This window comes from Vanellus vanellus (assembly GCF_965231255.1).
Source record: "Vanellus vanellus genome assembly, chromosome: 3".
NCBI lineage: Eukaryota > Metazoa > Chordata > Aves > Charadriiformes > Charadriidae > Vanellus > Vanellus vanellus.
Genome location: NC_138907.1, coordinates 128,703,083 through 128,717,847, shown reverse-complemented (window position 1 = coordinate 128,717,847; position 14,765 = coordinate 128,703,083). Strand labels below are relative to the sequence as shown.

The 14,765-nt window shown below is 65.2% G+C and overlaps 1 protein-coding gene across 1 annotated transcript; it reads left to right on the top strand.

Annotated features, from left to right (window-relative positions):
- Positions 1-7,291: 7,291 nt before the first annotated feature.
- SCARA3 (scavenger receptor class A member 3) lies at positions 7,292-12,887 on the top strand. The gene is made up of 6 exons (XM_082481118.1): positions 7,292-7,422; positions 8,932-8,994; positions 9,063-9,182; positions 9,663-9,761; positions 10,213-11,256; positions 12,088-12,887. Exons 2-6 carry the CDS (start codon positions 8,964-8,966, stop codon positions 12,525-12,527), a joined length of 1,734 nt encoding a protein of 577 aa, XP_082337244.1. The 5' UTR covers positions 7,292-7,422; positions 8,932-8,963; the 3' UTR covers positions 12,528-12,887.
- The last annotated feature ends 1,878 nt before the right edge of the window (positions 12,888-14,765 follow it).

Here is a 14,765-nt window from a genome sequence, read left to right as displayed (position 1 = left end):
AGCCTCGTAACCCTTTCGCTGCCGCTCCCACCGGTGCTGGCACAGACGGACATCCCTCGGTCCCACCACGAGCACCCCCTGTGCCGAAGGAGACGAAGGCGAGGTGACACCCAGTTTCCTTCCCGGTTTTGGGGGCGATGGCTTTTTTCTGGAGAAGGAAAGCCAAGGGGAAGGGGGGGGGTCTGGCCCCACCACTGGCCTCACACACGCTGGATTTGGGGCTGTTCATCCAGAAGAGCGGTCCCAAGCCCTGGGTGGAAGGCGCCGTCCCCCGGCAGCCGGCGGTGGGGGACCCGGAAGAGGAGTTTGCCGGGTTCTGCCGGATGCGGCACCCCGATAAAAGCCGACGGCTGAGCAGGGTCCTGCGGCTGCTGTGGCAGAAGAGACGGTCGAAAGATGGGAGCAAGCAGTGCCGGGCTTCCCGAGGAACCGCGGAGAGCTGGAGAGCCCCCGGGATGCAGGAACGGGCTGCCCCGAGATGCCCCGAGCTGGAGGGGAAGGCGCCGGGGCTGCCGGAGGAGCCGGGGACCTGCCAAAAAGCCACCCAAGGCAGGGAAGCCCGGCGGGAAGAGGAAGCAGCCTTGGTGACGACGGTCAACATCTGCAACGGGGTCCCACACCTCAAGGAAGACGGATGGGATGAGCCGATCGTCGGGCACAAAGGACAGGATGGGGATGTGCCAAGGGGACGTGGTGGCCACGGGGGTGAGGTGGGTCAAACTAAGCCCCGGGTCCAGGCAAGCGCCAGCGGGGATGAGGAGAGAAGGACCACCAGCTCGCCCCGGAGCCTGGGGTTGTGCGTGGAGGACAAGGCTGTTGCCATCGTCCCTCGAGGGAACGGAGGTGGGCAGGACTTGAACCCTCCGTCAGCAGAGGGAAGGTGTGGGGACGAGCCGAAGAGGCAAGTGTGGGAGAAGCTGGAGCGCTTGGGAGAAGACATGGAGAGGTGGGGAGGGAGGTCCACAAGAGACCTGGCGGTCAGGCTGATGGAGGTGATCCTACAAACAGGAACCAGGATGTACCCTACGGAAACAGGGAATGGGAGCAACCTGCTGGAGCAGGGGCAGGGGGGAACAAGAGCCAGGGTGGGCAGCTCGGAGAAGGTGGGTGCTTTGGTGGACACCCGTGCAGACATCGCCATGGTGCAGCAGTGCCAGGTGCTGCAGGACCTTGCTGTGTACCACGACGTCCCTGTCTCCATGGGTGGGACCGTGTGCGGGGATGATCAGCACCTCCTCTCCATGCTGGAGCCATATGGGAACCAGCAGATCTGGGAGGACCCTGGTGATGACCTCCTGGAGCAGGGAGACCCACCACCTCTTCCTAGGCCTGCAGTAGCAGTCGGATGTCTCATGGTGCTACAGGCTGGGAGCAAAGAGCAGTGGAAGAAGGAATTCCCCAACGTGTGGGTGCGATATGAGACGGACTGCGGGCTGGTGTCCGGGGAGGTGAAGGTGAGCGGGGCACCAGTGCCCTTCCAACGGCAACGCCCATTTCCAGCAGCCCTGGAAAACGCGGTGGCGAGCATCCTGCAGCGTCTGCTGAGCGATGGCGTGGTGGTGAAAGGCAAATCTTCCTCCAACAGTCCCTTACAGCCCGTCAAAAAGGCCAACAAGAAGACGTTGCGCCTGACGCTGAACTGCAAAGCTATCAACAAGGTCACCCCCGTGGTGGTGCCTCTGGTGGACCTGCGCATGACGCAGCTCATTGTGGCCCCCAACCCCAAGAGCAGGTATTTCTCCATGGTGGATCTATCGAACGCCTCCTTCGCCATCCCCTTGGCGGTAAGCTCCAGAGCCAGGTTTGCCTTCACCTTCCGGGGCCAGCAGTACCTCTTCACCCGGTTGCCCCAGGGCTTCCACAGCACCACCTCCATCGTGCACCAGAGGGTGGAGCAGATGTTGTCCCAGCTGGCCCAAGAAGATAAACCTTGGGTAGTTTCCTACGTCGATGACATCCTCATCACTGGGAGAACCCAAAAGGAAACCGAAGCCCGAACGAGGGAAGTCCTAAAGCTGATCCAAAAAACCGGCTTTAAAGCCAAGTTTGAGAAGGCGCAGCTCGTCCAGCCCCAGGTGGACTACCTGGGGGTGACAATGGGGGCCAAGGGGCGGAAGATCCAGGCCAAGAAGCTGGAGGCCATCAGCAAAGCGCCTTGCCCGTGCGATAACCACAGCCTCCGCTCGCTGCTCAACCAGTTCCACTCCTTGAAGGATCACATCCCCGCTTACTGGAAGCTGGCCCAACCTCTCCACCGCCTCACCACCAGCCGGGTGCAATGGGAATGGGGACCGGAGCAGGAACAGGCGCTGAACCGCCTGAAACGCGCCGTCCTGACAGCGCCCACCCTGCGGTTCCCTGATAAATCCCAACCCTTCGTGGTCCGGTTAATGACCAGCAAACGGGCGGTAGGAGCCACCTTGCTGCAGGAAGATAAACGGGGCCGGCTGGTGCCGGTGAGCCACAGCTCCCGCCTCCTGAAGGACCATCAGGTCTCCTACCAGCTGCAGGAGAAGACGTGCCTGGCGGCGGTGTGGGCCACGCAGGCGTTCAAGACCCTCACGGGGCCGGCCCCCATCCTTATCCAGATGCCCCGTTCCCCACGGAAGTATCTCCTACGGGGTGACGTGTTGGGGTCCGGCGGGACAAACCCGCACCCAGCGCGGTGGTCCCTGCTGGTGGTGAACGAGGGGCTGAAGGTAAGGGGACCCCAGCCTGAGCGGGGACAACCCTTCAGCACCCCCGTCCCCACCGCTCCCTCCCTCTGGCGGCTGCCCTCCGACGTCCCCAAGGCCAACGTGTGGTTCATGGCCACCCAGAAGGGTTGTTCCGTCGGCTTCGCTGCGGCCAACCTGGAAGAGCGGTGGCTGCTCGGGGTGGCCGAGGAGGGCTCGGTGCCCGGCGCGGCGCTGGTGGCTCTCGGGGAGCTCCTGCACCGTCACCAGTGCTCCTCACCCCTCTATTTGTACACCAGCTGCTGGTCGTTGGTGGCAAGGTTGCAAGGCCAGATGGATGAGTGGGAGCGCGAGCCGGAGCCATGGGCGATCTCCGGCGATGCTTTATGGCCGAGCACCCTGTGGTGGCTCCACGACGCCCCTGAGATGCTGCACGTCAGGTACGTGGGAGGGCACGGGAGCACGGACCTGGAGGAGAAGTACTGGAGCCAGAAAGTGGACAGGAGAGCCAGGGAGATGTCTCGTAGGGCCGGGGGCAGCCAGCGAATTTGGGAGCCTTCGAGGCACGAGAAGCAAGAAATAATCGCCCGGTGTCACAGCTGGATGCACGAAGGGGTGGAGGAGACCCTGGCGAGGGTACGGCAGGTTGCGCCCTGGGAAGGTGACAGCGAGGAGGTGGCCCGTTGGGCGCAGAGCTGCCTGAAGTGTGCTGAAGGCAGGGAAGGGGCAGGGAGGACGCGGCCCCAGCGGGAAGAGGGGCCGTGGTCGCAGCTCCAGCTGGGCTACCTCAGCGGCCTCCCCGAGAGCCGGGAGGGTCATCGCTCCCTCTTGGTGGTGGAGGATGAGTTTTCGGGCTGGGTGGAAGCTTTCCCGCTGCAGGAGGGGACGGTGGAGAACGTGGCAAAGGTGCTCTACGAGGAGGTTTTGGCGCGGTACGGGACGCCTCGCAACATCTGTTTGCCGCCCGTGCCGTACTTGCTGGAGGATGCCGTGGGGCTGCTGAGGGCATCCGGCGTGGAGGTCCCGAGGACCATCCTGTTGCCCTACCAGGTGAAACCGGCCACCGCAAGGGTGCAGCGGCTGGCCTGGGGGGCCGGCAAGGAGTGGGTGGAGATGCTGCCCGTGATCCTGGCGGGGCTCAGAGCCGTACAGGCGCGGGCAGGGGCGCTGAGCCCTTACCAAATTATTTCTGGCTTCCCCTTGGAGATGCGGTGGGGGTGGGAGGGGGAGACCTGCCCCAAAGGCAACGTCCTCCCCTGGCTCAGGCAGCTGCAGGAGGACAAGGGCGGCTACAGGCACCGGACCGAAGCCGCGCTGCTGGGGGGCTGCCCGGAGGGGGGTCCTCCATAGCCATAACCCCCCACTCCGGTGTCCTCCATGAGATCGCTGCCTGGTGGGTGTTGTGTATCATGGTTTGGGGAGAAAATGCGTGTACTGGGCTTGCTGGGGGGCTTGTAGAGAGGACTGGGGAGCTTTTAGGCAGGACTAAGCGAGGTGCAACCTCGTCTCGGTATGTTCTTCAAGGACAGATATGGATCTTTTTAGACTAGATGTTAGGAAGAAATGTTTTATGCTGAGGGTGGTGGGACACTGGCACAGGGTGCCCCGAGAAGCTGTGGCTGCCCCATCCCTGGAGGTGTTCAAGGCCGGGTTGGACGGGGCTGGGAGCAACCTGGGCTGGTGGGAGGTGGCCCTGCCCAGGGCAGGGGGTGGACTGGGTGGCCTTTAAGGTCCCTTCCCACCCAAACCATTCTGTGACGGGGAGGGAAGGCTCGTTGGGTGGACTGGCTTTGACTGGGATGGAGGTGGTGCTGGGCGCTGGGCTCTCCGGCTGTGGCCCCCCAACAGTACTGGGAGCACTGGGATGGTGTTGCCATCCCCAGTCCGGCGGGGCTTGGGGCAGCTGGGCCAGCTGTTGCTGGGGACGGTGGGAGATGGTGAGCGATGACTTTGGCATCACTTGTTTGGTTTCTGAATTTTCTTTTCCTCTTTTTCTACTTCTTCATTTATTAAACTGTTTTGATATCGACCCACAAGTTTTCCCACTTTTCCTCTTCTTTTCTGTACTGGGTTTGGCTGGGATAGGGTTAAATTCCTCGTAGCAGCTTTTTGGGTTTGGGCTGGGGGTAGATAACAGAGGGATGCTCTCCTTATCAGCACAGCCTCAAGGCTGCTTCTGCTTCTCCCGCTGCTCCTCCCACTCCACATCCCACCGGGTTCACCCAGGGGTTCACTCACAACACCGGAGAATCCCTTTTGGGGCCTCAGCAGCCTTTGGGAGCGGTGGAGGAGGAGAGAGGAGCCACCAGTGTCCAACCCCTGAGACTCAACCCCCGTTGGTCACCTCCAGGTGATCTTCTGGTGCTCCTCATGGTCTTCAAAGGGTTGTGGATCCATCTCCATCTCTCCTGATGGTTCTCAGGTTGTAGGTACAATCTTAGAGTCATTTAGGTTGGAAAAGATCCTTAAGGTCATCGTGTCCAACCATTCAACCAGATGATGAAGGTGATGGAGGGCGACCACAGACCCGGGGCACACAGCCCCAGGGAACCCCATCCTCTGGTCCATAAGCCAGAGGAGCAGCGAGGTGGGAGCTGTGGGCTCACCTGGAGACCCCCCAGACGAGGAGCTACGCTTGCTGGCAGGCTCCTGGGCAGGTAGCCCAGGGGCTGGTAGCCCAGGGGACTCATGGCAGGGACCCATCTGCCACCCCAGCAGAAGTAGATTTAGTGCTTCTGCGGCGAGCTGGCAGCCTGAACGCTGAGTCAGCAGCGAGAGAGCCACCCCGCCGCTGATTTAGCACCGGCACGGAGCCGGCCGGTAAATCCCGGAGCAAAGCGGCGGTTAAAATAGCCGCAGCCGAAGGAAACCGGGAATGGGCTGAGTTGGACATCTCTGGATGGGCTCCACCGGCCGTGAGTCATCAGGGACGGCCCGAACGGGGCTGAGGACGAGCAGCAAACTGCGGCCGCCGAGGGAGAGGACGGTGGGAGGAAGACCTCGGCTGCCCGCGAGCGTCCTCCGGCGGCCACCTCGCGAACCCCAAAAAGATGCCGCGGGATTGGGGTACCGCGGGACACAGCCACCGCCGGTGGGGCTCTGGCGGTGACGAAATGATGGTGGCACACGGCGGCGCGTTCTCCAGCGCGACGCGGTGGGGAAAGTCGGGGGAAGCGGCAGAGACACCCCAAAAAATGCTCCTAGGAATGGCCGGGGGCAGGGGGGAGGCTCCAGGACCCCAAAACCATGGGATGGGGATGTCCAGGAGCCACGTCCGAGGGAGGAGGGGGTGGGCAGGTGCTGCTATGGGGAATATTATAGAAAATCGGCTAATATAACCCAGATTTGGGGGGCAGCGAGTAGGGGGGTCCTGCAGGAGCAGCGGAGGTTTGGCCGGTTGGGGACCCCCCGCCGTGGCCCAGAGGTGGCCATGGGACCCTCGGAGGAGGAGGGAGGCTGTGGGGGGAGGAAGGCTGCCCGGAGCCCGGCCGGGTCTCGGCAGAGGGCAGCAGCAGCCCGACGCAACAGCCTCGGTGGGGAGGGGGTCTCGGCGAGGAACCCCCCAGCGTCCCTGAGCCCCACGGGACCCCTGGGCCACCGCTCTGGACTGGGACCACAGCTCCAAACCGGAGGCCGGGAGCCAAACCACAGCGCCATGGGTCCCCGGCAGGACCCCGGACCCCGAACCACAGCACCCTGCTTCCCTGACCCCAGACCCACCTCCCCATGGCCCTGACCCAGTTCCAGGGGCATACCCAGGACCCCAGACCCATCACCCCAGATCCTTGACCCAGTTCCAGGGGCATACCCAGGACCCCAGACCCATCTCCCCATGTCCCCAACCCAGTTCCAGGGGCCATACCCAGGACCCCAGACCCATCTCCTCGTGTCCCTGACCCAGTTCCAGGGGCCCAAAGCAGGACACCAGACCCATCTCCTCATATCCTTGACCCAGTTCCAGGGGCCATACCCAGGACCCCAGACCCATATCCACATGTCCCTGACCCGGATCTGTGGGCCTGAAGCAGGACCCCAGACCCATCTCCCCATGTCCCCTACCCAGTCCCAGGGGCCCAAAGCAGGACCCCAGACTCCAGACCCATCTCCTCATGTCCCTGACCCAGTTCCAGGGCCACACCCAGGACCCCAGACCCATATCCACATGTCCCTGACCCAGATCCAGGGGCCATACCCAGGACCCCAGACCCATCTCCTCATGTCCCTGACCCAGTTCCAGGGCCATACCGAGGACCCCAGACCCATCTCCCCATGTCCCCAACCCAGATCCAGGGGCCATACCCAGGACCCCAGACCCATCTCCCCATGTCCCCAACCCAGTTCCAGAGGCCATACCCAGGACCCCAGCCCCTCCCCACGCCCCTGACCCAGATGCACGTACCCAAACCCCCCACGATGACCCCAGCCCCCCACCTCCCAAGCTCCCCCTTCCCCAGACCCCAACTTTCCCCCCAAAACGCGGCTGAGCGAGGCCGGCACGGCACATCCCGGCCTTGGTGGGACATTTGTTAGTCATTAGGGCTGGAGGGAAGGAGGGCGGGCGCGGGACTGGCCTTTCTCCTCCGAGCGCGTATCATCCCAGCGCCTCGCCTTTGGGTGGCCAACGTCCAGCCCGGCCGGCTTCCGCCGTCACCCCCCCCGGCCCCATCGCCCCCCATCCCGCCCGGGCAGAGGCCATGGGCGAGCGGGTGACCGTGGGGATGCTCCAGCGCCGTGGGGGCTTCTGAAGGTTCCCCGAGGGAGTATTTTTGGGAACGGGGTGGTGGCGGCGGTTGGCGGTTGGGGACGAAGCAGGGGGGGTGGGGGGGGGGCCGGCGGTGGGGAGCAGCCCCGGCCATGCTGGCCGCTCGCTGAGGCTCGCCGCGGGAAGAGGCGGATGCGGGAACGGTGGCGGTGAGGGCTGGGTGGGGGCAGGATTGCACCCACCGCCCCCCATCCCCCCCCCCCCCCCCCCGACTTGGGGGCTATGAGAGGTGAGTGGGGGGCAACCCCAGGAGGGGGGGTTGGGAAGCTGTGGGGAGAAAAGGGGGGGGGGGTGGCATGGGGGATAGGAGGGGGGGACGGCTGTGCCGGAGCGGGTGGCAGAACTGGGGGGCAACTGGCACCGGGTGGATGCACCCCCCCCTGCTCCCCCCCCCCCCCCAAAGCCCACCGCATCGCTGCGCCCCACGGGCAGCGTCTCCCCACGGCTGGGGGGTGAACCGGCTTCGGCCACGGCCCGGGACCCCCACACGGTGGGGGGGAGGAGGGGGGGGGGCAAGAAGGGGTGGGGGGGGTTTTCCAGCAGCAGCGCTTCCCCCACACCCCCAACTTTGCTCAGAGCCCATCACTTGTTGACTCCGTGGGGCGGAAAAGCACAATTTGGGGGGGGGGGGGGGGCGGCCGGAAAGCGAAGGGCCGCGCCAGGGAGGGGGGACGGAGGGAATCGCCGCTGCCCCCAACCCGGCGAGACCCCCCCCCTCCTCTTCCCGCAGTCCCCCTCCTGCCCCCCCCCCGCCTGTTTTTTTTTTGGGGGGGGGGGGGGGACGGACACGACTATGGGCTTTATAAAGCAGGGGGTGGCGGTGCGGTGGTCACTCCGGCCGTGGCCGCAGCCCCCCCTGCGGCACCCCCGGCTGGAAACCCTCCTTCTGCCGGCGAGTGGGTCGGGGAGGCCCCGGGTGGGGGGTGGTAGGGCTGGGGGGGGGCTCTGGGGGGGCTCTGGGGCACGGCACAGCTTTGGGGAGGCACCGTCCCCCCCCCTCCCCAGCCGCCTTTGGGGTCGGGTACCGGCGCGGAGCGTATCCCCCGTGCCGGGGGTCACCGGCGGGATCCAGCCCACCGCGTTTCCCACCCTGCGGGAGCACCCCAATTTCGTGTGTGTGTCGTCCCCCCCGGTGGGTTGGGGGTCCGGGTTGGGGGTGGCAAGTGGGTTTGTGGGTTTTCTTTGCCCCCCCCGTGGTTTTTGGAAGAAGGGGCCTGGGGAGCCAGGAGCCGTCAGCTTCTCCATCACCCACTTTTTGGCCAAAAGTCAACCAAATTTCCCCCAAGTTTGTGGGCTCGGAGTGCAAAAGTCCCGCAGAAGCGGGCGGTGGAGAAGGGACGTGTCCTCACGGGCCGGTGCCACCGGGCTTTGGCCAGCTGAGGGTGGCTAGTGATGGGTCCCGTGTGGCTTCCCAAGCTTTTGTCCCCCGGGACCACGGGCGTCCGCGGGGCCGGGAGCGCAGGCAGCTGAGGTGCCTCCTGTGTTGGCTTTCAGAAGACGAGCTGGTGGGAGGAGAGGAAGAGGAGATGCCGACCTTCAGCTCCCGACCCACGAGCGGTAAGGCCGTCTCCCCCGGGGCGGGCGGGGGGTGCGGCGGGGCCTGATCCTTCCCTCTCTGCGCTCAGGCAGGGCACGCACCAACTGCAGCCGGTGCCAGAAGAACCTCTCCCTCCAGACGGCCGTCAAAGTCCTCTACATCTTCTCCATCCTCCTCATCGTGGCCGTGACCGTGCTGGCTGCCTTGGGTGAGTACGGGCAGGGTCGGGAGGTCCCACTTCTGCCTTCCCTCCTGCCGTCCTCGGGGATATTGGGGTTCCCCCAAAGCACCTCCAGCTCCCAGGCATGGAGAGGACCTGCCCCTGGGATGCATGGGGGACCCTGTGCGTGATGCCACCTCACTGGGGGATGGCTTTACCTCCATGGGGACCTCAAGAACCGCCCCGGAGCCCAGAGGTTGTCACCCCATCACCTCCCCGGGCAAGGAACAGCCTCCCAGGCTGGAGCCTGGAGCCCTGGAGATGCTTTGCAGACCTTAGCCAAGCCCCGAACCCAAAAGCCCCTCGGGACGCCCACCCCACGGAGCCAGCACCCACCAGCCACCCAGCCTGACACTTCAAGCCCTGGGCACCCTCCTCACTGGGGAAGGAGCCCAGAGGAAAGGTGTGGAGGACCAGCACGTCCCGGCGCCCACCCACTTCCCCTGACCCCCCACCTTTCCTCCCCAGTGTTCAAGAAAGTCGACTCCATCTCCAACGACATCAGCTCAGCCCAGACCTATTATGAGAAGAAGATCGTATCCATCCAGGAGGACCTCCAGGGGTTGGGTGAGTGGCTTGCACCCGGACCTGGAGGTCTTCTCCAGGCTCCAGCACCACGTGTCCCTCCAGCTGAGGGGACCTCAGCTGCTCGGTGCTGCTGGCCGGGGGCTGAAGCACCTCCACTTTTCAGGTCCTGGGGCTCCCTCAGAGCCAAAACCCCACTTATCTCCCAGGACTTTGGGAAGGGACGACTGCACGACCCCGAGGGTGGGGTTGGTGGTGTTGGGCTTTTTGGGGACCTTGCTGCACAGAGGTGGCAGGAGCAGGATGAGGGTGGGAGCTGGTACGGGCTGGTGGCATCAGGGTTGTCCCAGCGTGTCTCCGTGGTGCCCATCCCCAGGGGCTGCAAGGACAAACCATGGTGAGGCTTCATCCTCCACTCTGGTCCTCAGCAGAGGGGTCTCCAGGCCCAGAGAGGGACGGGGTGGGGTGACAGACCCCTCTGCCCTTTGTTCAGATGAGAAGACCTCAGGGAACTGTTCCCTCTGCCGTGAGACGGGACAGCTGGGCCGGGAGATCACCAAGCTGCAGGGTGAGCTGGAGGACATCCAGAAGATGCTTTTGGTTCAAGAAATCCTGCTCGATCGGACCTCCCAGACCCACGACCTCCTCTCGTCCACCAGCAACAAGATCACCAGCGAGGTGGACAACTGCTCCTTCTCCATCCGGCAGGTCAACGAAAGCTTGGGGCAGTTCCTGGCCCAGGTTGGGGGCTGGCAGGTGGTCACCTCCCAACTAGACAACTCTCTCAAGGGCTTGGCCGAGGAGCGCTACGATGTCCGAGCAGCCATGCAGCAGATGAACTTCACCCTGGGGCAAACCTCCGACTGGATCCAGGTCATCCAGAGGAAGACGGACGAGGAGACGCTGACGCTGCAGAAGATCGTCACCGAGTGGCAGAACTACACCCGCCTCTTCGGCGGGCTACGGGCCACCTCCTCCAAGACCAGCGAGCTGGTGAAGAGCATCCAAGGCAGCGTCGGCGCAGCGGTTCGGCAGGTCGGCCAGAACTCGGAGAGCATGCACGACCTGGTGCTGCAGGTGATGGGGCTGCAGCTGCAGCTGGACAACATCTCCTCCTTCCTGGATGACCACGAGGAGAACATGAACGACCTGCGGTACCACAACAGGTACACGCAGAACCGCACGGCTGAGCGCTTTGAGACCTTGGAAGGTCGCATGACCTCCCACGAGATCGAGATCAGCACCATCTTCGCCAACATCAACGCCACCGACAGCCACGTCCACAGCATGCTGCGCTACCTGGATGACGTGCGGCTCTCCTGCACCCTGGGCTTCCACACCCACGCCGAGGAGCTCTACTACCTGAACAAGTCCCTCAGCCTGGTCCAGGGCACCACGGACCTGCTGCGGGAGCGTTACAGCCTGCTCAGCGCCCGGCTGGACTTTGACATCCGCAACCTCTCCATGGTCATGGAGGAGATGAAGGTGGTGGACGTCCGGCATGGGGAGATGCTGAAGAACATCACCATCTTACGAGGTGAGGTGCATCCTGGTGGGCACAGCCTAAGCTCTGCCCGGGGATGGGTTGGGGCCCGGCGCCTTCAGCAAGCAATTTTGGGGGCTGAGCGCGGTGGGATCTGGGCTCCTTGGGAGCGTCCCGCACCACAGAGGACCCAAACCTCCATTGCCGAGGCCAAGGCGGTGTTGGGATGCTCATGAAGGCACCCAAATACTTGCCCATGGATGCAGACGTGTCCCGGGGACGGAGCTGCGGGCGCTCGCCCTGCAGAACTGTCCCTGCGTGGAGGGACAGGGACGGCGGGGAGGTGACCCACGTCCTTCCAGCACGGTTGGCTTGCATGCTGGTGCCGGTGACCACTCTTGCTGGTCCCGGTGGAGATGGCACGGCTGCCCCTGGACGAGGGTGCCCAAAGCTTCTTCCCCCGGTGGCTCGGGCGGCCTGGGGACACCGCCATCCATCCAGGGGCGCAGCGGGGCTGTCCCGGCTCCCCGGAGCCCCCGGCCACCCCGCGGGGCAGCTTCCCGCCCCACCGCGGACCACCCAGCCGGGAGCCGTATGGCAACCACATCGTTACGGGGCTGCCCTAATTAACGAGCCGGGCCGTTTCCCGGGCTGGGTTTTCAGGGGGAGCCCCTCGGTGGCCCCCGGGGCGGTGCCCGTTGCCCTCGGTGCCCCCCCAGCGAGGGCTGTGGGGTGGGGGGGGAGTTGGGTTCAACCCATCTCTCTCTTAACAACATCTCCAGGGCTGGAGCATCTCCCTCTCCCCCGGCTTTGGGGTGCTGCACCCCCCCCACCCCCCAAATTCTTCCTATTCATCCCCCTCCTCTCTCTCCCCCCCCCCCCCAGGTGTTCCCGGCCTCCCGGGCCCCCGCGGCCTCAAGGGCGACGCGGGCATCACGGGCCCCCCAGGAAGCCAAGGAGAGAAGGGCGACGTGGGCAACCTGGGCTCGCCGGGACCCCAGGGACCCCCCGGCCCCCCGGGACCCCCCGGCCCCCAGGGTGAAAGGGGTCCCCTGGGCTTAAAAGGGTTCCCCGGCCTCAAGGGTGCCAAGGGCAGCTTCGGGCAATCCGGTTCCCGGGGACAGGGGGGACCCAAGGGTGACACCGGCCCCCCCGGACCGGTTGGGGTGCCGGGGCCAGCGGGACCCCCCGGCCCACAGGGCAAACCGGGACTGCCCGGGAGCCCCGGCGCTGTGGGGCAGGCTGGCCCCACGGGACCCAAGGGGGACCCCGGTTTGCGCGGCCCCCCGGGGCTGCCGGGCCCCCCCGGCCCCCCAGGACAGTAGCCCAGCCTGCTGCCAGCCAGCCCACCCAGGGGCACAGGGACAAGGGGGTCCCCGCTGCCGCGTCCACCCCCCCCCGCCCCGGACCCCCAGAGCATCCCCCGCTGGGGTGTGAGGCAGAGCCTCGCAGGACGAGGGGGGGCAAAGGGGTCCCAGTCCCCCCCAGTTTGCGGGGTCGGGGCTGGTCCCCGGCTCTCAGGGACGCTGCCGGCTGTCCCCGGGTGGGGGTCCCCGCGGGACGGGGCGCAGCTGGTCTGTACCCTTCCTACCACCCCCCCGCCCCCCCCACCCCCCCCGGCCACCTCCGTGCCCCCCAAACTCCGCGCTGTGTCCCCACTGTACTCCCGGCACCAATAAAGCTGTTTGGGGACAGGCGGCTCCTGCAGCGGGGGGCGGCGGGGGGGGACACTGCTGCGGGCGGCGGGGGAATGTTGGGGTCGTGTGTCCCCTGTGTGTCTGAGCGAGCGCACACGCGTGTGCAGGTGTGGGCGTGAGTGTGCGTGTGTGCACGTGCGAGCACCTATGTGCTTTTGTGGGTGTGTGTGCGCATCCCCGTGAGTGTGTGTGCACCTGTGTGCATGCATGTCCACATGTGTATGAGCGCACATGTGTGCATGAGTGAGCACGTGTGTGCATGAGTGTGTGCGCGTGTGTGAGCATGCATGTGCATGTGTGAATGTGTGTGTGTGTCTGCACCTGTGTGCATCTGTGTGCACGTGTGTATGAGCGTGCATGTGCGTGTGAGCATGTGTGCGTGAGTGAGCACGTGTGTGCATGCGTGTGTGAGCATGTGTGCATGCGTGCACATGCATGTGCATGTGCGAGCACCTATGTGCATTTGTGAGCGTGTGTGTGCATCCCTGTGAGTGTGTGTGCACCTGTGTGCATGCGTGTGCACCTGTGCATGAGTGAGCATGTGTGTGTGAATGTGTGTGTGCACACACATGTGCGTGCAGGTGTGAGCATGTATGTGCATGTGTGTGTGCATGTGTGAGTGTGTGTGCACCTATGTGCATGTGTGTGCACGTGTGTGTGAGCATGTGTGTGCGTGTACACATGTGTGCGTGCATGTGTGAGCACGTGTGTATGTGTGCACCTGTGTGCATGCGTGTGCACATGTGCATGAGTGACCATGTGCGTGTGAGCATGTGTGTGTGCACGCGTGTGCGTGCACGTGTGAGCATGCACGTGCATGTGTGAATGTGTGTGTGTGAGTGTGTCTGCACCTGTGTGCGTGCGTGTGCACATGTGCATGTGCGAGCACGTGTGTGCGTGCATGTGCGTGTGTACCTATGTGCATGTGTGAGCATGTGTACGCGCGTGCATGTGTGTGCACCTGCACGCGTGTGCGCACGTGTGAGCATGTGTGCGTACGCGTGCGCGCGTGTGTGTGCACCTGCGTGTGTGTGCACGAGTGAGGACGCACGTGCACGCATAGGCACGCGCACATGCGGGGGAGGGGGGGGTCCGTAGGTGTGTGCACAGACGTGACACGTGCGATGGTGTCCGATGGGGACCCCTTCCCCTGCAGGGCCCCCCCGTCCCCTCCCTGTGCCCTTTGGCACTTGGAAACGGGGCTCCTGGCTCTCCCCCAAACCGGAGACACCCCCCCCCCCCACCGCCCCGGGGATACCCGGGACCCCCCCCACCCCCCCACCCCACCCCCCCACCCCCCGGGAAGGCGCGTTGCCGCTCCGCTCCGCTCCGTGCCTCAGTTTCCCAAACGGGGCTGCCCGGCGAGACGCGCCACCGGGGGCCGAGGGGAACGGTGTCACCTCCTCTGCCAGCCGAACCCCCGAGGCTCAGCCGGGGGGGGGACCCCACCGGAGTGGGGCAGCTCAGCCCCACCGCCCCCGTCCCCTCCCTCCGCCGGGCGCCCCAGCTCGGGGGGAGCCCCGCGCCCGGCCCAGCCAGCCCCGCCCGCCGCCCCGCCTCCCTCCGCCGCCCCGGAGGTTTATTGCTGTTGGCAAAGCGGTTTTCCTGTTTTCATGGCAGAAACAGGCGGAGGTTGGGCATTAACACGGCCCCGGCCCTGGTTCGGAGCTGTCGTGGCTGGAGAAGCAGCACAGGGCCGGGGGGGGGGGAAGCTGGGAGGGGGGGGGAGCAGAGACCTGGCAACTCGTTACGCAGATGGGGCATAAGCCAACAGAGCCCCCCCCTCCCCCGGCAGCGGCTGGGTTCCTCCCGCTGGGGATGCGGGGGCAGGAGAAAGCCCTGAGCCCCGTTTTGGGGGGGATGTTG